This window comes from Eulemur rufifrons, chromosome 7 (genome assembly GCF_041146395.1).
Source record: "Eulemur rufifrons isolate Redbay chromosome 7, OSU_ERuf_1, whole genome shotgun sequence".
Lineage (NCBI taxonomy): Eukaryota > Metazoa > Chordata > Mammalia > Primates > Lemuridae > Eulemur > Eulemur rufifrons.
Genome location: NC_090989.1, coordinates 281,011,182 through 281,030,512, shown reverse-complemented (window position 1 = coordinate 281,030,512; position 19,331 = coordinate 281,011,182). Strand labels below are relative to the sequence as shown.

At 57.7% G+C, this 19,331-nt stretch overlaps 1 protein-coding gene across 1 annotated transcript in view; it reads right to left on the bottom strand.

Moving 5' to 3' along the window:
• The window catches only part of HMCN2 (hemicentin 2), a 139,232-nt gene that overhangs the window by 78,787 nt on the left and 41,114 nt on the right, over positions 1–19,331 (bottom strand). Inside the window, exons 16-22 of the mRNA XM_069476953.1 lie at positions 16,769–16,957; positions 16,016–16,111; positions 15,574–15,701; positions 12,734–12,878; positions 10,010–10,122; positions 9,748–9,907; positions 8,419–8,584 (exon numbers count right to left, since the gene is read on the bottom strand). Of these exons, the coding sequence (XP_069333054.1) occupies positions 8,419–8,584; positions 9,748–9,907; positions 10,010–10,122; positions 12,734–12,878; positions 15,574–15,701; positions 16,016–16,111; positions 16,769–16,957 (997 nt within the window). The remainder of the gene's footprint in view (positions 1–8,418; positions 8,585–9,747; positions 9,908–10,009; positions 10,123–12,733; positions 12,879–15,573; positions 15,702–16,015; positions 16,112–16,768; positions 16,958–19,331) is intronic.

Below are 19,331 nucleotides of genomic sequence, written 5' to 3'. Positions count from 1 at the left end.
TGTCCTGCTGGGTCCCTGTCTCCCCATCTGTAAAATGGGGCAATAACCCCCCCCATCTAGCAGCTCAGAGTGTCCGGCAGGCACTTGGGACAAGTTCTCTGAGGTTGCGGATGATACATTGGGTGGTGGTCTCTACAGCCCAGGCACCAGGCTAGACTGCCTGGGTCCAAACTGTTCTGCTGTGCGCTTGCTGTGCCAGGCTGGGCAAGTCACTCAACCTTCCTGTGCCTAAGTTGTCTCATTTTGGATTTTGGGAGACAGAGCCAACAGTAGTGCTTGTCCCTCACTGGGCTGTGGAAACAACCAAATGACCTAATTCATAGCCCAGCATCTGCAGCAGAAGGCCCTCAGCAAAGGTCAGCTGTCTCCATGGTGAGACCAGCACACACATAAACAATACACAGCACTGTTGCGCGTGTTTTAAAACATTTACATAAATGGCAGCATGCATATGCGTGTAGGTCAAAGTCGTTCATTTTTCACTGTTGTGTAATATTCCCTTGCATGATCATACCACAATTTATTAATGTGCTCCTTTTTGAGTGGACATTCAAACATTCAGACCTTTCTTTCTCTCCTTCCTCCTCTCTTTCTTTCTTTCTTTTTCTCTTCTCTTCTTTTCTTTCACCAGCAGAGCTCTCTGCAGGCTGCTCTGTGTGCCTCGCGTGCACCGGGCAGGCCTCCTGGGCCCACAGACTCGCACGCCACGTGGGGCCAGGGTTCTCATCAGAACGCCCTGGCTGCGTGTGAATCCTGCAGATTCCCAGGCCCCACCGGCAACTCTGATTCAGTAGGGGGTGGGAAGTGGGGTTTTACCAGGGCCCTAGGTGGCTGATACAAGTGGCCAGGGACCACGACCTGGGAACACTGTCCGGGGACACGAGGAGGTTTCCCTTCCCCGAGCCCCAGCATGGCAGAGCAGATGGGCGTGGGGCTTTCACGGCCAGGGGTCCTGGCGAGAACCATCCTTCTGCCTCTCACAGGCTGGCCATGGACAAGGACTCCCTCTCCCTGAGCTTCCGTGTCCACATGTGGAACCACAGGAGAGAGCGAGGATGAGGTGACATCACGCACACAAAGCTTGCAGTGCCTGGAACATAGCAAGTGCTCCGTGAACAGCCCTGCAGTCGGTGCGGTATGACCCCAGCTGGTGTCTGGACTCTCGCCCCCCAGCCTCCATCGGCAGGACAGCCCCGAGCAGGTGGCTCAGTCTTTAAAGCGTGGAAGAAATGAGGGACAGCAGGACACAGATATGTACTGTCTGGCGACGGGTCAACGTCCACCAAACAAGGGCCAAACCCGTTTGAGGCTGGAACTTATCCCCTCAGTCACACATGGGACTGGGACATGCTTCCTGCCCGACTTCACTGAGACACCTGGGCCAGCAAACAGGGACAACCCGGGTCAGTGGAAGGAGGCCTGGCTAGGAACAGGTTCTGGGTGCGAGGTCCGACTGTGCTGCGACACACTGTAGCCGCAGGCAAGGCAGCCCACACCTCTGAACCCCAATCTCTTCATGTTTGAAAAGGCAGCTCCAGGCTCCATGATCTCAGAGGCTGCTTTCCACGTCCCCTGAGAACTTTAGGGACCACAGAGCCCCTCCGTCCCCTCCCCACCAATCCCTTAACAGGATAGGAAGTGGGAGCTTCTGGGGGAAAAAGAAAAACAAAAATATTTCTGAAAGCAGAAAGATTCCCAACAATAGAAGTAGGCTTTGTCTTTCTTATGACCGGCCCCCGAGGCACTCCCTAGAAAGAGTTTGCAGCCTGCTCTATCACAAAGGACAAGACGGAGGAGGGAGACCCATTTCACAGATGGGCAAGCCGAGGCCTGCAGAGGCCAAAGGACCCAGTGCCTGTCCGGCGGAGCCTGTGTCTGCTCTAAATGCCAAACTGGCCACGTCATTGCCCTGTTCTCAACCCCTCTGTGGCTGCCCACTGCTCCCTGGTCAAAACCCACACACAGCATGGTGGCCTGACGGCCCCCAGCCCCACCTGCAGCTCCACGCCTACACCCCTGCGCGGCGGCACGGCCGCTGCTCTTCCTCCGCAGGGCCAGGGCCAGCCCACCGCCCCTCCTCTGCATGTGCTGTCTTCCCACCTGGGACACACCTCCCCTTCCGGTTCACCTAATAACACCTGCTCCTCTTTAACTACTGAGACGTCACTTCCTCCAGGAAGGCTGCCTCGACGCCCCAGGCTGGAAGGTCTGGCCCAGGGGCGCCCACAGCAGCATGTACATCCCGCCCTCACCACACTGGCTTGTCGCCACCTGTCTGTGGCTCCAAGAGGATACACGCCCATCTGTCTCACTTGCACGGGTATCCCCAGGACCTGGCCCAGACCTGGCACACAGCGACCCTTTCTCACGACGCTGCCCGAGCTCCATGAGGCTCAGGGGGGAGGAAAAGCCGTGGGCTCTGGGGCTGCCAGGGCCACCGCCTGTCCTCCCACGCGCTCCCCACATTCCACAGGCTCTGCGGGGAGGCAGGGAGAGAGGGGAGGAAGCAAGGAGGACATGCGTCTCTCCAAGGAACAGGCTGCTGCTGAGCGTGTGGCGTAATTAGCGGGAGCAACTTCGCTGGCGTGCAGCCAGATGGCTCCGCGCGGCGCCCAGATGAGAGCGCAGGGAGGTTGGAGGGGAATTTCCTGTTTATGACAGCCATCTGGCCTGAGCCCTTGCCATCGCCATCGGCAGCGAGGTGCACGCAGATGTCAGAGCGGAGGGGATCCGCGAGGGGCCCACCATGGCCGGTCCCACGGCAGAGGCTGCCCAGAGGGACCAAAGTGCATGTGATAGAAAGTGCTCTGGGAAATGCAAAGCCCAGGCTGCACCTGGCTGTGGCCTCCCCAGCACACACCGCAACCGCCGTCCTCTGTGGCCCAGGGAGCCTTCCCCACGGATTTATCACACCTGTTACTACCTGCCACTGTCCAGTGGCTCCGTGAGGGGAGGAGCCGGGTTGCCAGGTCTCCGGCGAGTCCCCAGCCCTTAGCATAAGCCCCACAGTAGGTGCTCAATAAACATCTGATGGCAAATCCCAGCTGTCCCCTGTCCACACACATCCACTCCCTTCCCACCGTCACTCACACTGGTCCCTGCTCCCTGCTCCTGCCCTCCCTAGACCCCTTCAAGGCAGCCCTGGCTCCCGCTCTCCCCTGAAGCCTTCCCCTGCCTGCACCACATCGAGCCTGTTCCGGCCAACTGCTCACTCATTCACCCATCATTTATTCATTCAACAAAGAGATGTTGGGGTCAAGGTGGGCCAGAGGCAGCCGCAGTGGAGGAAACGCACCCGTCCTCAGGCTGCTCAGAGTGTGAGTTGCCCTCGTGCACCCCGTCCTTCCCGCCACCGCCCGTGTTGCTGGTGCTGCCCGCTCTGTTTAAAAGCACCAGCGAATAGGGTCGGTGGCTGCTGAATGAGCGGCACCCCCCGAAGTCACCCAGCCCACGGGAGGGCCGGTTCTCCCCAACACAGCTCACAGGCAGCAGCACTCGACAGACGCCCGTGTCTGCCGGGGCGGGTGGGCTCTGAGCCTGGGGCCTGGAGGGCACCCGCCCCACGTACGGCCACCCGGACTTGCATCCCCTTCCTGTGGCCTCACCAGCACCGCACACCCTTGACCGGAAGCCATAGGTGGAGAAGGCAGCTGGAGACATTTAGGAAGAGGCGTCTGATGCGGACCAAAGGGCCAAGCGCAGCATACGAGAGGGAGAGGGAGAGCGAGCAGGCGCCGTCCCTGCAAGCCCAGCAGCGCCGGTGCGGCTAACGGGAATGGTGCTGATGGTCATGACGGCTGTCAACCACTGGGCACTTCCTGTGTACCACTGCGCGGCAAAGCAAATTCCCACTTGAGACCCTCAGCAGCCAGACCGCAGGGCAGGCGGGTCTCACCGCCATCACCCCCTTCTGCAGAGAAGGAGACTGAGCCTCCCCCGATGTGGTCCTGGTACCCACGGCCACCCAGCAGGTCGGGACACTGGACACTGAGACTAGACACTCCCACTTTGCCACCGTCTCCTCACTGCCTGACCTCAGAGCCACCAGGCCAGGAACCATCATGAGCTTCAAGGAGCTGCCAGGGAAGAGACCCCACGCGGGGCCCGTGGGGAGTCCATGCACGCCACTGGCTCACAGCCAGCGAGCAGTTCTCCCAGGTCACCAGATCCCAGCTGCAGGCCTCACCTCTTGCCTCAGGTTAACCGAGCCAGCGTCCCCACTCCAGGAGAGGGGGTGGGTGGGCTGCCTGTTCTATAGCATCCTCAGGAAGGGGCAGAGAAGGGTGGTGGGAGTATGAAAATAAGAAAACCTGGATAACGAGACAGAAGCAGCTCCATCTCCCACGGCCCCCGCCCCCATGTGGGATTTGGGATTTGGCCCGGTATGGGACCCTGGCCGGCTGCCTCCGGGAGCCAGAGCTGGAGCCAGCAGCACTCACAGCCGTCTCATCTCCTCGGCAGAATCACAAACAAACACTGTTGCCTGGAGACACGGCCTCGCCCCAGCATCCCCAGGCTGAATCATGGCCATCATCGCTTGCCCAACCCTTTCATTGCTCAGGTGGGAAGACTGAGGCCCAGAGAAGGCAAGAGTCTCGCTCAGGTCCACTGAGCGGGTGGGGTGGAGCTGGGATGGGACCTGAGGTCTTTGGCAGCCCGATCTCACACACCGCTGGAGCCCGTGCCTGCTGTCTCCACGGCTCCGGCACAGTCCTGGGCACGTGACGTTGCTCAATCAATACTGTTGACTTCAATTTTGAATGCGCAATTCGGGTGTTCTTTTCAAAAACAGCAGTCCCACAGAATAAGGAGTGCCTGACGGCCGTTCCCACCCTCAGACTTCGCCGTTGGCTTTCAGGACTGTCCCCCAAGGAGCTGCCCCGGGAGATAAAGAGGAGCGTCTGTGTGAAGATGATCTGACAGCCCATTTATCACTGCCGAAAACTGGCAACGAACACGTGCCCCAAACAGAGAACAACTTAGCAACGATGAGAGCTGAGCGCCCTGGAATGTTATTTTGCCCTTTAAAATAAAAAGCAAGTGACATGGGGCCAGGATGAATCAAGAAATTGGGTAAATGAAAGAAAGAAGTCAGTGGTGAGGGCAGAAAATAAGATGCATGAGGTTTGATTCTGCACGGCGTCTACACGGATATGAGCAAATCAGAGGGGCTGGGACTTGGGCGGGGGCTCAGAATTTCGTGGCTTCTCAAGCTCCTAGTATGTTTTCTTTCTCTTGGGACTTTCTGACTCTGGAGGTCGAAGATACCTGAGTTCAGAATATTCCCCAGGCCCTCCAGAGAGCGTAGTGTCCCACCTGACCTCGGCCCAGACGCCTGGTGTGTGTCTGTGTGTCTCTGTGCCTGTGTCTGTGTGCATGTCTGTGTGCATACATGTCTATGTGCATGTCTGTGCACGCTTGTGTCTGTGTCTACATATCTGTGTGCATGTCTGTATACATGTGTATACATATATGTGTGTAGGTCTGTGTGTGCCCGTCTGTGTGCATATACATGTCTGTGTGCATGTGTATGCGTGTCTGTATATGTATGTGTCTTTCCATGTCTGTGTGTATATGTGTCTGTGTCCATGTCTGTGTGTGTGCATGTCTGTGTGCATACGTATATGTGTCTGTGTGCGTGTCTGTGTGTGTGCATGTCTCTGTGTGTGCACATCTGTGTGCATGTCTATGTGCATGGGTATATGTGTGTGTGCATGTCTACATGTATATATGTCTATGTGCATGTCTATGCGTGTGCATGTCTGTGTCCATGTGTATATGTGTCTGTGTGCATGTCTGTGGGCACTAGTATGTGTGTGTGTGTCCGGGCCTGGCCCTGGGAGTTGCATGTCAGGACTGCAGTCCCCCCACTGCCGTGTTTCTGTGTCCTCAGTGGAGTGGGCACGGTGCCACTCACCCTACCCTGTTCCAGGGTGGCTGGTGGGAGAGGATCCCCCCAGCCAAGCAGGTGGAGGAGCCTCCAAGACACAGCACATCCTGGCTCCCAACCCTGACTATGCCACGGAATCACCAGGAGCAGGCTCAGTCCTTCCCCAAGGCCAGAGGATGGGGTGACCCCAGGGCTGTGTCCTTGAGGCAGCCCAGCAAGGTGGACAGAGGAGAGCAGGAGGGGTGAGGGGAGCGAGCTGGATCCTAGAGGTGGATGAACATCTACAACTCAGCCACTCATGGAGATAGTTCTCTAAGTTCTCAGGCTTCCACGATGGCAGCCTTGAGGCCCAGCCTTGGGGCTCCCTTGGAGAAGGAAGAGGAGGAGGACAGGGGAGGGGAGGAGGGGGCTGGGAGGAGGGGAACAGACAGACAGCAGGTCCTAGTGTGTGTTTTCCATGAAGCTTTTTGAATCTCTGGTTTCTGGCTGAGTGACCATGGGACTAAAAAGGAGCCGTGTGTGTCCGAGGGAGACGGGGCTTCGCTCTGGGTGGGAACACCGTCAGCCCAGGGCAGGGAGCCCCAGAGCCTGAGAATGATGTCTAAAGTACAACCAGAAACGAGGTCACTCATAGTTGCCAGAAGGTAGAAACTACCACATGCCCACCCACTGGCCAGTGGATAAACGAACGCGCTCCGTGCACACCGCGGAACAGTATTCGGCCATGAAAAGGAACGCAGTGCCGGTCGGCGCTGCAACACGGTGAGCCTGGAGCACACTGTTAGGTGAGAGAAGCCGGACACAGAGGCCACATGTGATTCCCTTCATGTAAAACGTCCAGAGTAGAGAAATCCAGAGGAGGAAAGTACCTCAGCGGTTGCCAGGGGCTGGGCTGGGGCTGGCGGGGCCAGGGCGGGGCCGGGGCAGGCATGAATGGGGGTGGCTGCCAGCGGATGTGTTCTTTGGGCAGGGCGATGAACATGTTCTAAAACTGCGGTGACAGTTGCCCAACTGAATTGTACACTTCATATAAATGAATGATACAGTATGTGAATTATACCTCAATAAAGCATTTTTATATTAAAAAGTGGGTGAGAATTAAATGAGATAAAAGATGTGGCAAGATGAGGACAGTTTTCTAAAAGCTGGAAACGATGCCTCAGCTTGTGAACAGCAGCGGCAGGACAGTAACATCAAAGGAGCGGGCTCGCAGCACTTGCCGCGCTCCAAGCTCTGCACGTCCATCCCAGCACCGCAAGGGCAGGATTTAGATACGTCCACCTCACAGACGGGGGAGCAGGCCCAGGAGGAGCTGGTGGCCACCTGAGGTCAAACGACTAAGGAGGCACTGGCGGACCCACACTGTCCGAGGAACTCCAGGGCCTGAGCACTTAACCCCACCCCAGCTCCCAGACATACTTTCTCCCTCGTTCAGATGGACTTGCGGAAACACACATCTCAGGAGACAGCAATGCTCGCCAGCAAGAAGCAAAGAGGGCAAGGGAGAAGGAATGGAACAAAACCCTACCATTGCAAAAGCGGCTCTTGCAAATAAATTTACGGCTCCCAGTTGATCTATTAACGGGTGAACAAGTGGGAACGTGGCTCCCCGATTCAGCAACAAGCCATAAATAAGCATCCCGCCTGCCGCTGGCCACCACCCAGCCGGGGAGCTACGACCAGGCTTTCTGGGGGAGGGGCAGGCTCCCCCGGCCCACCACACCCCACACCCCTACCCTACAACATCGAGTGGCAGCAATGCCAACAGGGCATGGGGGGGCCTGCAACGCTGCCATGGCCAGGTCCCCATTTCCAGCTGCCTTTAGGGGTACACGGCTGCAAAGTTTGGCTGGGCTCAGCAAACAGATGTTCTGAGATGCAGAGACACGTGTGTGGGTGTCGAGGGGGTGTTACGGAGCAGGCTGCTCTGTCTGGAACATCTCAAAGACCTTGCCAGGGCTGATGTCACCAGCCTGAGCCACAGCCCCCTCCCCACCACAGTCAAGGGCCCTCCTGCCTGCTGGAACCAGCATCCCCACACCCTCAAAAGGGGTGTGGGGCACGGGCTGGCGTTGAAGGACACCCGAGCCAGCCTCTTCCCTGTCCGCCCACTCCTAGGATCCCGACGTGGAACCCCTGAGTCAGAAAGCCCGGCCGCCAGACACCTGGCCCTCAGAGCAGGCGTGGTGGTGGCATGTGTCATGGTCGGGACTCGGTCCCAGCCCTGGCCTTGCTGTTTTCTAGCCAGGTGACGGTGAGCAGCTCACCCACCTGGCCAAGCCCGTGTTCTCAGTTCGGTTCGGATAACAAGGGCTGCTGTGCAGATTAAGCGAGATCCTGCACGCGGCGCCTGTGCCTGTTATTTCAGAGGCAGAGTCGCACCCTGGGCTCCCGCACCCCCTCCACAGGGCCCCTCAGGGGCTTCTGGGAGCCCACCGACAGCAGCTCTGTGTGCGGAAGCCAATGAGTGTCCCCGGGAGTGTCCGGCTGGGTCACTGGCCACCTTGAGGCCACAAGATTGGGGTTACCTGCTGGTGACAGGCGGCACAGGGCGGGAGTCCTTCATCCAGGTGACCAGTGGGGCTGGGGAGCCCTGGGCCTCGCAGTCCAGGGTCACCTCTTCACCGGCTGTCGCTAGGACTCTCAGAGGCACGTCTGCTTCTTGAGAACTGTTCGCGTGGATCCTGGGCTTGGCTGTGGGGCAGCAAGCAGGCCGTGAGCAGGGCAGGGGCTGTGACGGCTCCCCAGAGGTGGCACTGCGACCTGGACCCCCGGAGGCCCAGCAGGCTCGAGGGCTCACACCCGAGGGTTTCCACTCAGTCCTCCCCTTCTGCCTCTCCACCACCACTTCCTTCTAGGAGCCCATCTTGCTCTGATGACCTGGCCCCAGGGACCTTCCAGCAGGTTCTGAGCTCCTCCTCTTCTCGCCCCGTCACCCCATTTGCTCCCATGATGTCAACCACCAGGTGACGCACAGACAAGCCCTCTGGCCCTCTGAAGCCCCGTCCTGGACTTATGACACTCTGTACATGTCACCCCTCTCACATCAGACTGAAGACCCCTTGCATCGTACCCCTGCTCCCATCCCCCATTCCTAGCCCAGCGCTCACACATGGAAGGCTCTCAGCCCATGTCTGAGCAGCCAAAATGGGTCACGCCGGCCAGCTGGGGACATCTAAACACACCTAGCCCTCCTGTGTTCACCCATGCGTCATTAGTCCAGAAAGGAAATGCTCCCCCTTTTTTCACTATAACAGCGTTGGCTATGAGAGTCTGTGACAGAAAAGCCCGGCTTGTGCGTTTGCTCACTCAGCCTGGACATCACCCACCGGGCGCCCGGCCTCATGGGGAGCGCAGGGAGACAGCGGCACAGGAGGCTGGTCCCGCCCCGTCCTCACAGTGCCCAGGGCCCGCGGGAACACTGGGACCCAAAAGCTCAACGTGTAATTAATTATCTGACCGCAGTGTGATGGGTGCTATGCAGGGGCTAGCCCAGGGTTTACAGGTGACTTGACCCCGCCTGGGCCATCAGGGGACGCTGGGATCTGATGGATGGAAAAAGTCAGGTGGGCGGAGAGGCAGGAGAAGACCATTCCAGACAGAAGGAACTGCGCGTGCAAAGGCCCTGAGGCAGGAGGGACCATTCAAGAAATGGAAAGGAGGGCAGAGGGTGTGGGGCAGAGAGAGGCAGGCGAGGGGGCTGGCAAGGCGGGCAGACCCAGTGCAGGGCCTTGTCTTTCCAGCCTTGTTAACGTGCCGGCTTCTCCCCGTCTGGTTCCAAAGGGCTGAGTTGGAACCAAAGTCTGCCTCCACGCCCGCTGAGACCCCCTGCCAGGACAGGGCCTGCCATCACTCACTGTTGACAGAAAGCCGCATCTCCTGGCTGGAGAAACCCACGGCGTTGGTGGCCGTGCAGACATAGGCCCCTGCGTCCTGAGCAGACGGCCGGGCGATGACCAGGGTGCCGTCCTTACTCACATTGAAGTGGGGAGCCCTGGGGGTCAGGGCGTTGGTTTCCTGGGGCAGAGGCACAGGTGACATCATCAGAGCCCACACCCCTCCCCATGAGGCCCTGGGCCCACCTCTCCGGTGTCCCCCAAGGCAACAGGCTCTGCCTACCTTGGTCCAGGTAATGGTGGGGGTGGGAAGTCCTGAGGCGACGCAGGGGAGGGAGGCCGGAACCCCTTCATTGGTGACGTGGTGGGTGGCGGTGGGATGGATCCTAGGCGGCACTTTTATAAATAAACCAACCTCATGAGCCGACGTTCATGGCGCAGTGCTCACAACAGCCACTGTCCACACACGACGAATCGATACACAAACCGTGGGCTACGCACACAGTGGAGTATTACTCAGCCTTGGCAAGGAGGGAAATTGACTCCACCTGTGTGACATTCTGGAGAGGGTGGAACTACGCAGACAGTAGGGAGATGAGTGGCCGGCAGGAGTTGGGGGGGGTGAGCAGACGAGCACAGAGGATGTTCAGGGCAGTGACACTGCTCTGTGTGGCACTACAACGGTGGATACGTGTCGTCACACACTTGTCCAAACCCACAGAACGTTCAACACCGAGCGTGAGCCCTGATGTGCACTGGGGACTCCGGAGAGATCGATGTGTCAATGTAGGTTCATTGACTGTGACAAAGGGACCGCTCTGGTGGGGGGTGTTGGGGAGCTCTGGTAGGGGGAGCCTGTGGGGTGGGCAGGGGGTATATGGGAAATCTCTGTACCTTCTGCTCAATTTCACTATAAACTTAAACTGCTCTTAAAAATCCAGTCTATTTTTAAAAAAAGGAATACAATTCTCACACACGCTACAACACGGATGAACCTTGAAAACATGCTAAGCAAGTAAGCCCGACACAGGAGGACAAATATCGAGTGATTCCACTTATCCGAGGCATCTAGCATAGGCAAGTCTGTGGAGACAGACGGTAGAACGGTGGTTCCCAGGGCGGGGGAGAAAGGAAGGCGGAGGGGTGTCCATTGGGTGCACAGTTTCGGTTTGGGATGATGAAAAAGTTCTAGAGATGGATGGTGGTGATGGCTACACAACAGTGCGAATGCACTTGGAGCCACTGGACTGCACACTTAAAATGGTTAAAATGATAATTTTATGTTCTGTATATTTATAATTTAAAAAATTTTGACAGGAGAATAAAAATGGCCCAATATGCACCGCCACCACCGCCCGGCCACCGTTCCATTCACCCCCAGACAGAGGCAGCCTATGCTTGGGGGCCAGGTGTGCTGATTCTTTGCTCTGGGACTTTGGAAAAACTGCTTAATCTTTCAGTATCCACATTCCCTGATCAGCGAAAAAGCTGATTAAACCCCAACTCCCTGCTCATCCCTTCGGGGATGGACAGATGGGAAATGACAGAAAATAGTGTTTGAAGAACACAGTGAACTTAAAAGCAGGTGTCAGATCCATTCTGGATGCATCTAGATTTGCAGGTGTGAAAACAGTGTCTCCAAGGGGCTGGGGGGCGACCAGGGCGTGGAAACCTCCTCAGGGAGGGAAAGCCAGAAGCCAGGGGCTCTGATGCTGTCACCCTCAGGGAAGGAGACGCACTTCCAGGTTCCCTGGGTGGCCAGAGCCGGCAGGCTGATGGCATTTGCTGAATGGAAGTGCCCTGAGCCAGGAGAGACCCAGCCGGCTCACACCAGCAGAGGCTGCCGGACATGGAACCTCGCAGAGGCCTGGCCCGGGACAAGCTTTCCTCGCAGTGAGGATGGGAATTCACAAGGAGGCGGGACTCCTGGTTCTTGCCCCAGCCCTGTTGAACTTAGGTTTTCCTCTATACAATGGGGAAGGATGTGTTCTCCCACTCAGCCCTTGGGGTCTCATGAAACCAATTTTAAAAAGAAGATATTAACGTATTTGAGAAATCACAAAATATAACCAAAATTAGTTTTTTTTTTCTTTTTTTTTTTTTTAGTAGAGATGGGGGGGTCTCACTCTTGCTCAGGCTGGTCTCGAACTCCTGACCTCGAGCGATCCACCCACCGTGGCCTCCCAGAGTGCTCGGATTACAGGCGTGAGCTACCACACCTGGCCCAAAATTAGTTTTAAACTCCTCATCTTACATTAAAAAGAACGGCGGTTCCTGGTCAGGGGACGGAAGCGACCCAGGGCTGTGGGTAAGAGGGCAATTGGGCAAAACACACTAAAAGCTCTAAAAATGTGCACTCTCCATGACTCAAAACTCAATCCACACGCATGGGTTATCCTAAGGAAAGCATCGGTCTTGTTTGTACGGTGGTTGGTTCATCCCCGGGGTGTTCACGCCCGTGAGAAACCAGACAGCCGCTTAGATAACCGGGGCGGGGCGCAGGCCAGCGAGAAACCACCATAAACTCTGAATATTTATGGACAGAAAACAGTCTTGACACGTTGTCAAGGAAACGCGTGGGCGGCAAGACAATGAGAGCGTGTCGGCCAGTTTGGTTTTAAAATATTTGTAAAGAATAGATAGGCAAACAGGTGGTGCAGAATTTATACACAATTTATATAAAGAACACATAAAGAATTGTTACATGCTATGTATAAAGAAATATCTTGTCTCTATATAGTGTGTACATATGTGTTACACGTATGTATAGGTGTATACATATCACACTAGGTACAGAGTATATGTTTAAAATATGAAAACATACACATTGAAATGTAAAATCTGCTTGTTCTTAGCTTCTTGTATTATGGGAATTTTTTTTTAAACATGTCAAATCCCTAATTTTCCAACAGTGACTACGTATTATTTGTGCAGTTTTTTTAAACAAAGGAGCTCAAGACCAAGGTCCCCCTGCCAGGCACCCCCGACCCTGGGGCCCGGGACTCACCCTGGACGACCAGCTCCACGTCCCGGAGCTGAGAGCCAGCTGTGTTGGTGACCACACAGCTGTACCTGCCTGCGTCCTCCTGCTGCGCCCGGTCAAGGTGGAGGCTGCCGTCCGCCCGGACGGAGTGCCGGCTGCCAGGCGGGAGCTGCAGGGGTGAAAAGGCACCAGCTCAGACCCCGGGCCCCAGGCAGAGGCAGCTAAGAGAGAACCTGCAGGAAACTGCACTGCCCACCCGGCGGCAGGAGCAGGCTGGGCTGAGAACCAGGGCTCAGAGAAGGCCAAGGAGCTCTGCGGTTCGTCCACCCACCACACGCAGACCTACGGGGCTAGGTGGGACCCAGCCCTACATGCCCTGACCCCACCTGCCCCTCGGCTGAGTGGACCAGGGCGAGACGCCTGACCCGAGTGGGGCCGGGGGAGTCTCTCCTGGGAATGCAGAGCTGCGGCAGAGCCTTCAGTGAGCAGGGGCTGGGGCTGCGAGGCTGCCGCAGGGGCAGCCCTTCCACGCTGGGCCGCAGAGTGGGGGAGAAGCAGAGAGAGGCTCCTGTGGCTCCCCAGGTCTGATCCATCAGGAACGGTGGTGTGGGGGCATGCTGGTCAAGCCTGGGGTGACCTCTGTAAAGCTGTCACCAGCCCACCCTTGGTGGGGGGCCCAAGAAACCTTCCCAGCAGGCCTGAACCTGCTTTGGCTGCCCTGGTCCCTGTCTTGGGAGCCCCGTGCCCATCACCCTCGGGTTCCAAGAGAAGCCCCCCAGTTCTCGGATCTTTCAGGCTGGCAAGGTTGAGCAGGAGGGGTCCCGCCCCGTGTCCCCCCTGAGCTAATGGAGGCTCAGCACCTCTGGCCACGCCCCCGCCGGCATTGAGGAGGCCCGAGTCCGCTCCTGCCCCGTGTGCCAGCAGAGACCACTCAAGGCATCGTCTCCCAGGGAGCCTCCGCCCACCCACCCCACACGCCCAGCTCCCGTCTAGTCACACAGGCTGCACAGTGAGTCACAGACACGAAAACCAGCTTCTGCAGAGCCTGCACGCCTGGGGGCAGGGCCTGTCCTCGCTGCACGTCACACCATGCCACTGCACGGCAGCTGGCACCCACTCGGGGCTCAGTAGGCATGTGTTGAATGAATGAATGAATGAATGAAGGTCTAACCAGTGCTCACCGTGCTAGGGGCTGTTTGGAGTAGAGAGTTAAGTCATAGTCTTAGTCTGGAGAAGCTCACAGTTAACACAGGAAAATTTTAAATGCAGCTTACATCTTGGTTCTCAAACTTGGCTACACATTGAAAATACCCAGGGAGTTTTAAAAACTAACCATGTATTTCAAAATAAAGGGTTTAAAAATAAAACAACCACTTGGTCTGTATCCCCAGGGGTTCTAATTTAAGGGGTTATGGTTGAGGCCTGAGCACCAGGATATTTTAAAACTCCCCCAGGTGATTCCAAAGTGCGTCTGAATTTGAGAACCAGGAGGGATGCACACAGACCCTCCTTGAGCCAGGGAGGTCAGCAGGGCCTCTGGAGGAAGTGGCACTTATCCTGGGGCTTAGAGCTGGTAGGCAAACTTTTTCTGCAAAGGGCCAGAGATTAAATATTTCAGGCCATATGATCTTTGTGTCCACTGTTCAACTCTGCAGCTGTAGCATAAAAACAGCCATAGACAAATCGTAAACGGGTTGAGTGTGGCTGTGTTCCAATAAAACTTTATTTAAAAAACAGGCCATGGGTGGGACGTGGCCCATGGGCTGTAGTGTGCAGAGTCCTGTTCTATAAGGTTGTAAAGCTTGGGCTGTGGCATCAGGCAGGCCTGGGGTCAAGCCCAGCTTGGCCACTTACTAGTTACACGATCTTGACCACATGACTTAACCTAAGCCTCAGTTTCCCTTTCTGCAAAATGGGGGAAGTGATGGGCCCTTCCTTCCAGGTCAGGTGGGAGAAATGCAGGAGGTAAGAACCTAAGGCGAGGACTGGTGCAGACCTAGCACGCTCACTACCAATACTAGAGGACAGGAAAGACAGAGACAGGCCAGAATGACAGAGAAGGGCATCCTGGTGGCAGGAACAGCCCGGGCTGAAGCTCAGATGTGGTAGAGCAGGGCCTTCCTTGGGGAGACTCGAGCTGTCTGGGCAGGCAGGAATGGAGGGAAACAGTTACAGTGGGAACCGGTGCCCGGTGCGGGCCAAGGCAGTGGGTGGCCTGGCTGGGAGCACAGCTCCAGGCTGTTCCACTAGCCTGGGTCAGGGACAGCGAGGCCAGAATGAGGGTGGCAGGAACGGAGAGCACAGCCATGCTGCTGCCGCCTAAGGTGCCCGTCTGCGGGAGCCTTCGATTAATATGGGGGTGATGGCACCACTCTGTAGCCTCAAGGGCACGGGGGTTCCCAGTGTGTCTGAGGACAGGGCAGAAGAATTGAGGAAAAGGAAGAGGCGGAGAAAGAGCCAACAGGAGAGGGGAAGTCGAAAAGGAAAAAACCAAACGGATGTGAACTGACAAAGCAACCGCAGTGTGTCCAGCAACATGCTAGGTGTTCGGGGCACAGGTCGCATCTCTGCCCTGGCACCATCAGAACAGGGTGACGAATGCGTGGAGTCTAGGCCACCACTGAGTCCTGCTCCCCAGCCCTTGGCACTCACGCCAGGGACCAGCAGCCATGACTGACGTTTAGAGGGTGACAGATGCTGTTGGCACGTTATCAGAGAGGGCTCCGGAATGCGGCAGGAAAGAGGGAGGAAGGATGGGACTGTCTGAAACAGGGAATCGGCAGAGCAGAGACCGAGGCGTTTCTGTGGCAGCCCCCCTTCCCCAGGTGCCACCGCCCGCTGCACCCGAGGAGCCCAGCACTCACGGGCCTGCCAGCCTTGAGCCAGCGCCTCTCTGGGAGGGGCCTGCCAGCCAGGACGACACAGGGCAGGGACACAGGTTGCCCCTGCACGACCCGGACAGTGGAGGCACTGCTGGCGATCCGTGGGGGGACTGTGGGGAGAGGAGACAGTGTCAGCCACGATCAGTCCCCTGCGGTGGTCATCAGAGGGCCCCAGTGCCCCCACCTTGCCCCACAGGAGCCGGCAGAAGCATCAGGATTGGGGCTCTAATGCGCTGAAGTGCCCCAGGGCACTGCCCAGGACGCCGGGATGCTGACGCCCCTCCTGGAGAACTCAGATGTGGACACATCTGTCCCAAAGGATGTGGTGGCCCTGAGGGCCCGCCTGGGGATGCTCACGTCCCAGCTGCACCCCAGGGAGCACCTGCCTCCCCACCTCCCACGGGCCTCAGATCCACCAGCAAACCGTGTCCCGTGACGATGAGCCGGGCCTCGGCCTGGACCTTCCCGAAGACATTTCGAGCTTCACAGACATACGGGGCCTGGTCTTCAGGGGCCACACCTGAGGGGCAGGAAGCAGCCGCTCTGACCGCCAGGGCACACCACACTGCAACTCCCCGGGGGACACAGCCTCGCACAGCCTGGCCCTGCAGAGGCCCAAGCGGGACGGCTGGGGTCGCAGAGGAGAGCGGTGGGGACACCGCTGGGCCTTGGAAGGGTGAGGCGGCCTCGGCTTGCTCCTGCCCACTGGAGACAATCAGTCGATACCTGTACCTGGCAGTGCGACTGGGAGGGTCCGTGAGATGATGCAAATAAAGTAATAGTCGTCGTAGAACAGTAGGAACTAGCAATGGTAGCAGCACTAGTAGCAGTAGCAGTGACAGCAGTCACAGTAGCTGTGTGATAGCGGCAGCAGCAACAGTGAGTAACGATTACGAGACGGATAATGGCTCACGCTGCGTAACGGCCGGCACGTGTGTACACTGTGAGCAACCTGAGCCCGCAGAGCAACCCTGTAATGTGGTCTGTTACTGCACCTGGGTGGTGGGTTTGATCGCTACGGTTATGAGCAGGTTCAGAGCAGTGGAGCGACTTGGCCAGAGTCGCCCCATGGTCAGTGCTGGGGTCAGGGTTTGCTCCGGGCCCCCCAGCCTGGGGTGGGGGGTGTTGGGAGCCACCCTGCCTCCCCGCCCACCCGGCCCCAGCCCCACTCGCTCACTTTCAAAGAACAGCACTCCTGAGTCGGGCTGCCCAGTCCTGCTGCCCCGCTCGCGCCCCAGCGGATGGCCATCTCCACGGCGCCAGGTGACCATCGGCGGTGGGCGGCCCGTGGCCCGGCACGCCAGGAGGGCACTCCTCCCCAACTCCACAGTGACATCCCGGGGCAGCTCTGTCAGCTGGGGTGCATCTGTGGAGAGGTGACCTGTCAGCCACGTCTGGTGGCTGGACCCACTCAGCCCTGGGAACAGCCTCCCCTCTACTCCCTTCCCATTGCGCAGAGCTTCCCCTCTTCCAGTCTCGCCTTGTGAACCTGGGGCTGACACCTGTCCAGGGCTCCGGGGCCAACCTGAGTTTAGCAGGGTACACTCCTGGAGGGCTCTCCGGAAGAGGCAGTGGGAGCAGACTCCAGCGGGATGGTGGCCACCAACATGCCTCACACCTCAGCATGGGGTCTCAGGAGCCTGGCTATTCCCCAGCTGTGCACAGAACACCCCCTCCTGGCTGTGACAGCCCTGAAGCCTGCTTCCAAGGGGCTTCTGGGTACCTCCAGTCCCAGGCACCTTCTGGCTGCTGAGGTCAATTGTGACCGGGGCTCATGCAGGGGCTGGGGTGGCCCCTCTGCCTCTCCCTCCTCCTGGGCCATGGGGGCTTTCTCTTGGTGGTGGCCTGGGCTCCCTTCTGACCCGCTTAGCTCCCTGGCCCAGGCCAGGCCTTCCTCTGCACGGCCGGGGAGGACTGGCTGGACTCGGGCAACCATGGCCACAGCCGTCTGTGTCCACTACCCACCTGGCCAACTTCGTGGGGGATTATGCGTCTTCCTCACTCTCTTCCCTTCGTCTCTGCCTGTGGGCTGAACTTTTTGTGATAAGCATATAAAACACTACTACTAAATGAAAACCTGCGCGTTATAAATAACACGACCTTATACTTCATGGTCCAAACCAGGACATTCGGGAGTGAAAAGGGGCGGTGTTAGCAATTACACAGGGACCACGGGCCTAAACATGGACTGCCCTGTCACCTGTGTTATCAACGACTCAAATCACACACAGAGGGTGGCAATTTCCCCAATTCCTACTCCACACCCCCCAAACGCCAGGCCCCTCCCCAAGCAGGCGCTGCAGACAGTTGGCAGAGCTTCCTCATTGCCGCCTTCCTGCGAGCATCAAGCATCATCTTACTTTAATAATGTCGGGGGAAGGGGGCGTAGGGAGGGCGGGAATCAAGTTATTTCCCAAAACAGAAACTCAAGACCTTTCTGTCCCCCGGCAGGCCAGGAGCGGGTCCAACCCTAGACGTGTCCAGGCTCTCCCTGCAGCCTCTGGGCACTGTCCTCAAGTCCCTGTCCCCAGACTCATCCGGCAGGGTAGGGCCTGGCCTTTTTTTTTTTTTTTAACCCTTTGAGTCTGGCGCCACAGCAAAGCCTCCACATTTTTGTTCTTTCCGTCTCTCTCCAGAAATCTCCTTTATCCATCCAAATCATGACATCAAACTTCCCTCCTGGCCTCAGGGGTTAGGGAAGTTCCAGGGCGATATAAACACAACTTGGAAAATAACTGCGAGGAGGAAGACGGTCTTGGAGCCAGCCTCAGACACCACCCTTCCTCACTGGGGCCGCTCAAAACCCCAGAGAGCCTTTGCATACAGAGCCCTGGCCCCGGGGGACAGTTCTGCCATCCCCACCGCCCAGGCCGGGCACCCTGGCAGCCTGTCCTCCCCAGCTGGCCCAGCCCGGCTGCAGGGCCCAGCTCGAGGCCCCCAGCCTGCTCCCCCCAGGCTGCTTCTCGGCCTGTCCCTTCCTCAGCCCGAGCAGCCCCCCTCTTCCTGACTCCAGGTGTTTGAAGCCTACTCTCTTCTCCACTCCCCTCCCCATCCCAAACTGCCCACCTGAGAAGGGACGGCTCATTTATAATAAGGAGAGACTGGTAAGCTTAAAGGCTGGCATGTGGCATCCCCTACTGACAGGCATGACAACAAGTGTTTTTAGAACCACGATGTCACTACTTGTCTTAATAAACTCATGAGGTGGATGTTATCACAATCCCCATTTCACAGAGGAGAACATTGAGGGTCAGAGAGATTAAGGAACCTGCCAAGGTCACAGCTCAAAGTCAAGGGCAGAGCTGGGATCAGAGTCCAGGTCTGACGGATGCTAAAGCTCTGGACCACTCCACCCCTGTGTCCCCCTAAGAGCTTGGGGACAATCTGGCAGCTGCCCCAGCCAGAGCCCACCCACCTCTTCCATCTTCATGCAGGGGTGAATCCCAGAGCCACCAAATCCCTTCTAACCAGGAGCCCCCAAATAAGTTGGGACCCCAGAACCCTCATATGCCAGGGCTGAAGGTCCTGTGGTCGGGCCCCTCGCTGTACACACGGGAGATGGAGGGAGAGGCTGGACCCCCAGCCCGGTGCTGTTCCCGGGGCCTCATCTCCAGGCTCCCAGCCCCTCCCTGCACAGACTCCCTGGAGAGCCTCTGCAGTGGCCGAGGCAGTGACGGTGAGCTGGCTCCGCGGCCGTCTGAGCCCCCCGGGAATGACCCTTTCTGCCTTGACCAGGAGGA